The 9,127-nt window shown below is 43.1% G+C and overlaps 1 protein-coding gene across 1 annotated transcript in view; it reads left to right on the top strand.

Moving 5' to 3' along the window:
* SQOR (sulfide quinone oxidoreductase) overlaps positions 1 to 9,127 on the top strand; it is a 54,131-nt gene that overhangs the window by 33,748 nt on the left and 11,256 nt on the right. Inside the window, exon 6 of the mRNA XM_002927896.4 lies at positions 4,193 to 4,402. Coding sequence (XP_002927942.2) covers positions 4,193 to 4,402 — 210 coding nt within the window. The remainder of the gene's footprint in view (positions 1 to 4,192; positions 4,403 to 9,127) is intronic.

Below are 9,127 nucleotides of genomic sequence, written 5' to 3'. Positions count from 1 at the left end.
AAAACTACCTTGCTGTGTAGGACCGAGTTGCCTCTTTTATCCCCTCAGTTCCACGGCGTCCCTGCAGCATGATGTCCTGCTCCCTGGCTGGTCAGCCAAAGGGCGAGTCAGATCTCCTCTCTTTCTCTGACTCTCCCTGCCTCCCTCTGCTCCAGAGTTCCCAGAGAAGCAACTTGAATTGGATGAGGGGTCATAAACTGCCCTTTGTCACCCGTCTTCCTAAAAGGGACTTGGTTACCACTTTATGGCACCTTTTTCCTTAACAACAACCTCTTCAAACTAGAGGCAAGTAATGAAGGAAATAAGAGATCAGCTGTTTATCGCTTGGCTAGTGTGTTTTGCTTTTGGAACCAGGAAGTAGGGAGGTCGTGTGAGGAGTACTCGAGGCCATGGTCAGGAGTCTCGGCATCTGGTTCTGTAAGAGTCTAGGTGGGTCTCTCAACTTTGCTGTCCTTCAGTTCCCTCATCTGTGTCTAGGAGCCAGTACGAGTTCCCGCAGTGAATTATCCACTGTCAGCATGGGCTGAGACTTTAGAAACAGTAAGATACAAGGAGATTTTATAAAAATAATAATAATAATCATGATAATTCTGTTGAAACTGCTGATATTACAACTACTTAAACTGTAGCAGGAGATAATGGTCTGTAATCAGGGGAATAGTTGCTTTTCACAGTGAGCGTCGTGGACGCGTTCCTGGCACTGCTTCCTTGACAGCTGAGGGGCGGGCGTCACGTGGTTGCCCTACAGTCTGGAGAAGAGCCTGCGAGGGTTCCGAAGGACCAGCCCGTCTTCTGGTTTTTGATGGTTCTCTGCTCTTAATGGAAGAACCAGTGCTTGGGTCTCAACTCAGTCTCCGTACCTTCTAATACCAAAGACAGGTGTCCAGTTAATCTTACTGGCAGGAATACACTGACGCTTTGTGGGGCATTACCGTGTGGGTGCCATTTTTCTAAGCACTGTATGTGTGTGGTCTCATATCTTCCTGCCAACAACCCTCTGAAGCATCTACTTTTACCCCCATTTTACAGATGATGAACATAAACTCGGTGTACGTTAGAACCACCCAGAGAGCCAGGCAGATTGCTGGGCTTGCCCCTGAGTTTCTGAATCAGCGATGTGGGTGGGGCCTGATAATTTGCATTTCTAGCAAGTTCCCAGGAACTGCCCTTTGAGATGTGCTGGCTTAGGAATATTGGGTAATTTACCCAGGGTCACAATACTCGTAAGTGGAAAAGCTGGGACTCGAGCCAGATCTGTGGGGGTCCCAAGTCCATGTTTTTAATTACCTGCCTTTACTGCCCTTACCAAGAGTTTGATTTGGTACAACCTGATACAGGGTAGTTTACGTTTGTGATTATTGACAGTATGGCTCTCGGTTCTGCCTGTCCTTCTTCCCAGTAAGGCAATTGGTTCTCCAAAAAGGAAGCATGGCTGGCTTCTTGTCTTCACCTTCATGGTGGGAAGAGATATGTTCAAATCATGGTGTCAAGGCCAGGGAGGCAAAGGGGTTCCCATGGGCCGAGTCCATTCTGCAGTTTGGCAGTTGACGCCAAGCACCACAGTCCTGATCTTAGCAGATCCCTTGCCCTCCTGCCTACTCCAATGTGTGTGAGTCCTGGGGGCTAATGATTGGACTGAAATACTTGCGAGATTATAGAAATGGCAGAAAACGGAAGCTCTAAACAAGAGTTTTTGCACTTTCCTTAAAAAATTTACACTCATGAATCTGCACTTTTGTTTAAAAATAATTTCCTTGTGTGCTTTCTTGCAGATTAAAGGCTTACCTGAAGGTTTTGACCATCCCAAAATAGGGTCCAATTATTCAGTGAAAACGGTGGAGAAGACATGGAAAGCTCTGCAGGACTTCAAGGAGGGCAATGCCATCTTTACCTTCCCAAATACCCCTGTAAAGTGTGCTGGAGCCCCCCAGAAGATCATGTATTTGTCAGAAGCCTATTTCAGGAAGGTATGCTTCCTTCCCAGGAATAGAGACAAGGAGGGCAGATGGCTTTAATCCAATGATGCCAGAATTCCATTTTATCCGTGTCAAAATACCTTTTTTATTTATAAATTTTTATTACATATATACAAAATTATATAATTGGAAGTTTATAAAATAGAAAAAATGAAGTCACTATAATCCAATTACCTTAATATAGCTGCTGTTATCAATTTGACCTGTCCTATTTTGCTCCCTATACATGTGTTTTTTGTTTGTTTGTTTTGTTTTGTTTTAGAGAAAGCATGCAGTGGGGTGGGGCAGGTGGAGAGGGAGAGAGAGAATCTTTTTTTTTTTTTTAAAGATTTTATTTATTTATTTGACAGAGATAGAGAGAGCCAGCGAGAGAGGGAACACAAGCAGGGGGAGTGGGAGAGGAAGAAGCAGGCTCACAGCAGAGGAGCCTGATGTGGGGCTCGATCCCATAACGCCAGGATCACGCCCTGAGCCGAAGGCAGACGCCCAACCGCTGTGCCACCCAGGCGCCCCGGGAGAGAGAGAATCTTAAGCAGGCTCCACACCCAGAGTGGAGCCTGATGCCGGGCTTGACCTCATGACCCTGAGATCATGACCTGAGCCGAAATGAAGAGTTGGACGCTAACGACTGAGCCACACAGGTTCCCCTATTTCTTTTTTTTTAATAGTTACAATCATACCATACAAATTTAGATGTACTGCATTTTATTAAATAGTCTTTGTAACATACTTTTAATGTGTACATAGAAATCTTGTGGGAAGATATGTTAGCGGTTGTTTAAATATTTCCATATAGTTGGACAATCGGTTGTACATTGTTCTTTCATATAACAATATCCTCAATTGCTCCCACTCAAGTTCAAGATTATGAATATTTTCTGGCTCTTGATAAACATCTTTGTTTATCAAGTAGGCAAAATGCCAATTCTAAAGGCAAAAATAAAAAAATGTTGACAGAAGTTAGACCTTGGTGGAAAGAGCTATTTGGGTGGGGACACTCTGCATTCGTCATGTGTGTCAGAGCCAGTGTCCGCAGCTCGAGCACCCCTGGCGCGAAGCTGTGGGGAAGCTGCTTCTGCCCTCCTGTCCTTGTGTGGGGTGTCACATTTGGTTTATCACAGTGTGGTTTGACCTGAGGCAGTGGCAGGATTCAAAGCAGCCGGTAGTTCTGTAAAGGGACAGGTGAGAGAAGGGGAGGGGCAGGTGGGACCGAAGAGCCACCCAAATGTGTGCTTGGAACCCACCCTGGGAAGCCTTCACCTGAGTTATGCAAACCTATGCCACCCCCCGGGGGAACTAAGGAACAGTTCGAGTCATTGTTTCTATTTCTAAGAAATGTCATTCTGGGCCGTGAGAATTACTGGATGGCACAGCCTTTTGAGGTTTTTACCCACCTAACTTTTTTCAAATAGTGTGATCCAGGGCGCCTGGGTGGCTTAGTCAGTTAATCATCTGACTCTTGATTTTGGTTCAGGTCATGATCTCAGGGTCATGATCTCAGAGTCGTGAGATCGAGCCAGGGTCGAGCTTCACGTCGGACTCCATGCATGGCATGGAGTCTGATTGAGATTCTCTCTCTCTCTCTTCCCCTCTCCCCTGTGCCTCCCCCAACCTCCCTCTTTCTCTCTCTCAAGACAAACAAAGAGTGTGATCCAGGTGAGCAAATCCTAAAAGGAGCTGAACAAAGGAAAGGGGAGACTAGCTGTTTCTTCCCACCTGGAATTCTCTTTGCAAAACTTTTTTCTCAGGGCCTGAGATCTTAGGCATTTGGGAAAATACCAGCCTCTGAAACATATGAACAGTATGAATGTATATGAGCCATTGGGAAGGGAACTTTGTTCACCACTGTTCCTGCAGCACCTAGAACAATACCGGCCAACTCTAGGACCTCATTAAATACTGACTGAGTGGATGAACAAACGAGTATATGAATATACAATTCAGCTTGTCTTTCCCGGACTTGACCTCCATCTCTGGCCTTCACATGAACGGTACCCTCTTTAACCCCTGACTCAAATGTCGCTTAGTTTCTGTGTCACTGACAGAAAATAAGAAGGAGATGGTGTATTGGTTCACACCTTGCCCCACCAGTATATAGTGATGGAGAAAGCTGGTGAGCTCTCTTCTGAGGGTTTTAATTCTTATCTAGGGAAAAAAAAAATGGCTGAAGTAATGCTTTGATGTTGGTTGTTTTTGTTCTTTCCTTTTTTCCCCAGACAGGGAAGCGATCCAAAGCCAATATCATTTTCAACACTTCCCTCGGAACCATTTTTGGGGTTAAGAAGTATGCAGCGGCCCTGCAGGAGATCATCCAGGAGAGGAACCTCACCGTTAACTATAAGCAAAACCTCATCGAAGTCCGAGCTGATAGACAAGAAGCTGTTTTTGAGAATCTGGACAAACCTGGAGAGACCCAAGTGATTTCAGTGAGTGGTCAGTTACACACGGCTGTAGATGCCGGCGACAACTGTGGCTCCCACCTCCCGGCTGCCATCGCTGTGCTGGGGGAGGCTGATTATACTGAGGGTACCAAGGCAACGGTAGGGGAGAGGGTGGATCAAAATGGATGGGGACGAGAAAGAGGCGAGAGACTGTGTGCCTGGGAGCTGAGGAGCGTTGATCTGGTATCAGGTGAATTTTGATCCTATTTTGCATCTCTGTTTTTCTTCCCCTGAGTCACTTGAAGTAGCCAAAAATATTTGATGACTTCTGGTCTTGCCTAGAGTTGAGGAAGGGCTTCCTTCAATGGGCTATTTGGTGATTGTCTTGATTTATGGACAACAGCCCTGCCTGTGAGTTGTTCATGAGTGACGTGTGTGGGGGGGTGTCTTTAAACATCTTTCACCTGTGCACAAAAGGAGGCGCTTCGGAATCCTTGAAAGACCCGGGAGCCATACCCTAACTTGGAAAGATTGTGGGCTTGGATTCTGCGTGTGCGTTCCTTCTTCCGTGTGCCAGGAATCGTCCTTATGTAGAGGCGTGTGAGGATTAAGAACAGGATGTCAGGGCACCCAGAGAAGCATCCATGGGAGAATTGTTTGTTTATGGCACTCTGGCAAGAGCTGTTAGCAACGAGAGAACGGCTCACGGTGACATTTTATTCATTCCGCAGTTTTAGAGGAACGAAGGGTTCCATGAAAAAAGGAATTTTGAAGTGAGCCAACAACGAATCTTCTAAGCATCAAAACTTCACATCTTAAGCTTTTTAGTGCAGGCTTTTTCTAAAAGGTATTGCACACATCTTTCCTTTCTTAAGTGGTGTGTATTGACTCTCATTTAAGATGTTACTGATGACTCAAGGTCATAATTTTAAACTTCTATTTGCAAATAATCTCAAACGTAGAGAAACTGCAAACGTAAAACCAGTACAAAGAAAACTGTACGTGGTGTAGCCTTTACCTAGATTCGTTTATTTTAGAGTTTTACCCTATTGGCTTTATCATTTGACCTCTCTCTATCTCTCTCTCTCCACATATAAAATATAATATAATAGAATATATTCTCAAATCCTCTAAAGGTGAATTATATACTTCATACATCATGGCCCTTTACCTAAATACTTTACTGTAAATCCTTTAAGAGATCCCTATTCTTTTACATAACCACAGTACAGTTACCAATTTAGGAAATTTAGCATGGGTACAATATTTTAATCTATCGTTTGTATTCTGATTTTGTTGATTGACCCAATAGCATTTATAGTGCTTTTCTTCCTCCAGGGCAGAACCCAGTCAACAGGCAGGTATTGCCTGTTAATTGTGGTGTCTCTTGAGCATCCTTTGATCTGGAACATTTCCACGGCCTTTCTTGGTTGATATTTTGGAATAATACAGCCTGCCTCCCACCGCTTTATTTTTTAATAGTATGCTCCTCATTTGGGGTTTGTTTATGTTTTCTTGTGATCAGTTTTAGGCTGAGTATTTTATTTTATTTTTTTAAAGATTTTATTTATTTATTTGACAGAGAGAGAGACAGCCAGCGAGAGAGGGAACACAAGCAGGGGGAGTGAGAGAGGAAGAAGCAGGCTCATAGCGGAGGAGCCTGATGTGGGGCTCGATCCCATAATGCTGGGATCACGCCCTGAGCCGAAGGCAGACGCTTAATGACTGAGCCACCCAGGTGCCCCTAGGCTGTGTATTTTAGACTGAAGTATTGCATGAGTGATGTCATGTCTTTCTAGCGTATCACACTTGAGAGCACAGAATGGTCCCCTGCCCCTCATTGATGATGTTCATTTGCATCACCAGTTAAGAGATGGCCCGATTTCTCCACTGTTTAATTATTATTCTTTTCCCCCCTTGCTACTAATAAGAAGTCTGTGGGGAGACACTTTAAGACCAAGCAAACACCATACTCCCTCCTCATTAAGTTTCCCACTGGATTTGCCACCCACTGATGATTTTTGCCTAATCCAGTCTTTACTATGGTGGTTGCAAAATGATGATTTTTCCAACCAAGCTTTCTCTCTACCTTTATTGGTATGAACTCATGAATTTTGTTTTTACCCCGAATGGTTTATAATTCGTTACTGTCCATAATTATTTTGATGCTCACATTGTCCCAGATTTGGTCAGTAGGAGCCCTTTCAAGATGGCAATGCCCTTGTGACTTGTCGCCATCATATTTTTGAGCATTTTCTTGCTTTCTGATGACACAGGATGTCCCAGGCTCATCTAATGTCTGCTTGCTGCAGCTCAGGGTCATAATTTTGAATAGCTTTTCTATAGTTCTGCACCTAAGGCCTCCTAGGGCTAGTTATCACCTTATAAAAGGGTCTCAGACTACTCTGTTATTTGATTTTGTATGTGTCCTTTTTGTAGCTTTCTGGTTTTCTTCTTTCCTGGCTGTCAAGCAGTTGTAAGTGACTTTAGAAGGTCCCTGCAGCTTCAGCTCTTTTAAGCTGCTGCTGCTAATTCCGCATTGGCTGGCAAATGAGATAGCCAGACTTGTTCAGTTCTATGTAAAGTAAGAGTGAATGGGCTACAAGGGAGGGCCCACAGCATATTTTATGAGCAAAGTGTATGCACTTGAGTGCATGATGCATGAACTTAATTTTGTTTTTTGGTCTTTTTTACTTTGGTTCTCGGCTGTGCTGTGGATAGTTGAAGTTGTGGATGGGGACTTGGATAAATAAACGGTTATTGTTCTTCTAAACAGTTTGTAAAGAAGAAGGATATTTGTGTCCCCTTTGAGTGATAGGATTTCAGGTCAGATTTTCTTTCCAAACCCAAACCCACTCTTAAAATATGAATTTCAAAAAATCTACCAAAAGGTGTGAAGTAGTGACTTTCAGCCCTCACTGCACACCGGAAGTACCCGGGGTGATTTGTAATGTTCTGATATCTGAGTCTAACCCCCACAGGTTTTAATTAATTAGTTTGGGGGGGCTGATGATTGGGAGTTTCAAAAGTTCCTCTGATAATTCTCAAATACAGGAGGATTGAGAACCACCACTGCAAAGAATTAAAAAAAAAAAAAAAGAGAAAAGAAAAGAAATCCTATAGCCTAACCCCTGCCTTGTTCAACAGTCAACCGTAAGATATTTCTTTATAGATAAGGAAATGGAAGGCGAAGGGACTTGTCCATAAAAATGACATTCTGTTTTTCATTGTAAAACGAACCTGTTCCTTCAAGCCAGAGCTTCTAAGAGTGTCACCTACAGGTTTCATGTGTCAGAATCTCCTAGAGATTTTGTTTAAGTGCAGAGTCCTGGGACTCTCCGAGACCCGCTGTATTGGGATCTCGGGGTGATGGGGCCCTGGAACCTGCATTTCCCACAAGTCTCCCAAATGCTGCTTCTAAACATTAAAGTTTCAAAACCAGCATTCTGAATAGATTATTTATGTTAATGAAGAAGATCCAAGTTATTTATCATACATGGTTTTCAGAAATAACATATAAAGGATAAGCTACAGCTAAATGCCAATGTTAATTTTCAATAAATCTATAAAGCAGACCTTGGCATGTCTTTTGTAGGATGTTAGCTCAAGTAAAGCTTCACGTGTTTTTGATGATTATATGGAAATATTTAACTTTCCTCCAGCAAAGATGTATGGAATTCATGCGTACTTGTAAAATTTAAGCAGATTAATGCCAGTAGACAGAGATGACTCTGCTAAGATTTTGCCCTCAGCTAAAAAAAAAAGTGGTTCTGGTTAACTATAGAAAAATAGACCTATAGCCTTAGTAATTTGGTGGATGATGGTTGTTGGCCATTTCATACATTATCCTGCAGACACGTGCTCAGTCTCCACGTTCATTAACAGAGCCAGGCTCAGGGACCTGAGCAAGGTCGCCTTGCAGAGGAGCACTGGTCATTTACAGCCCTGTTCTACCTTAGGGCTGATTAAACTTATAATGGTCCGAGAGCGGGAATGAAGACAAGCCACCCCCTAACTCCTTCCACCGCTCATGATTGCCGAGCACTGACGAGGGCATGGACCACCTTATGGAAACCAGGAGTTGTTGACTATCACAAGGCTGGGATTGTCTTAAGATGCTAAAGTTTTCACCTTAATGAAATGTTTTTGGGACCCTTAAATCAGTTTGAAATTGCTAGATGGAGTTTATAAATAATAATAAAAAGACTAAAAGGGATAAACTACAAAAATATTATGTAAATGAAGTATTACATAAATAAAAAAATTAAATGAGCCATCCTAATTGATCCAAGTGGGTCAGTGCACTGTTGCCAAGGGTAACGCTGCTATAGGTTTTTTCTTTGGGGGGGGAAAATCCATCCTGTCCGTTATACTGTTCAGTAAGCCCTTTACTGAATCAGATCCCTCTCTCCTCCAACATGCTAGTTAATAGTGTCACTGCCCTTTATTTCACCTTAAATTGGCATTCTGATGGTTTCCTTTATGGATTTTGAGAGGCCACCTCTATTTGGGAATGGTTCTCACTTACCAGCTCTGAACACAGACTATAGGTTTCAGGGATTGCGAGCACCTTTTTGCAGAATAAAAGCCAAGTACCAGACTTTACATGCGGACAGCTAAGGATCAGGGAGAGAGCCACTGAGAAACACCACCTCCTTTGTTTTAGGGATAACAGAAATGTCAGTGTGTTCTTTCTGAACGTCAGTGAGGTGCGTTCCAGTGGTTTTTTTTTTTTTTGTTTTTTGTTTTTTTTTTAAGATTTATTTTATT

The sequence above is a fragment of the Ailuropoda melanoleuca genome, chromosome 5 (genome assembly GCF_002007445.2).
Source record: "Ailuropoda melanoleuca isolate Jingjing chromosome 5, ASM200744v2, whole genome shotgun sequence".
NCBI lineage: Eukaryota > Metazoa > Chordata > Mammalia > Carnivora > Ursidae > Ailuropoda > Ailuropoda melanoleuca.
This window is presented reverse-complemented; position numbering and strand designations above follow the sequence as displayed.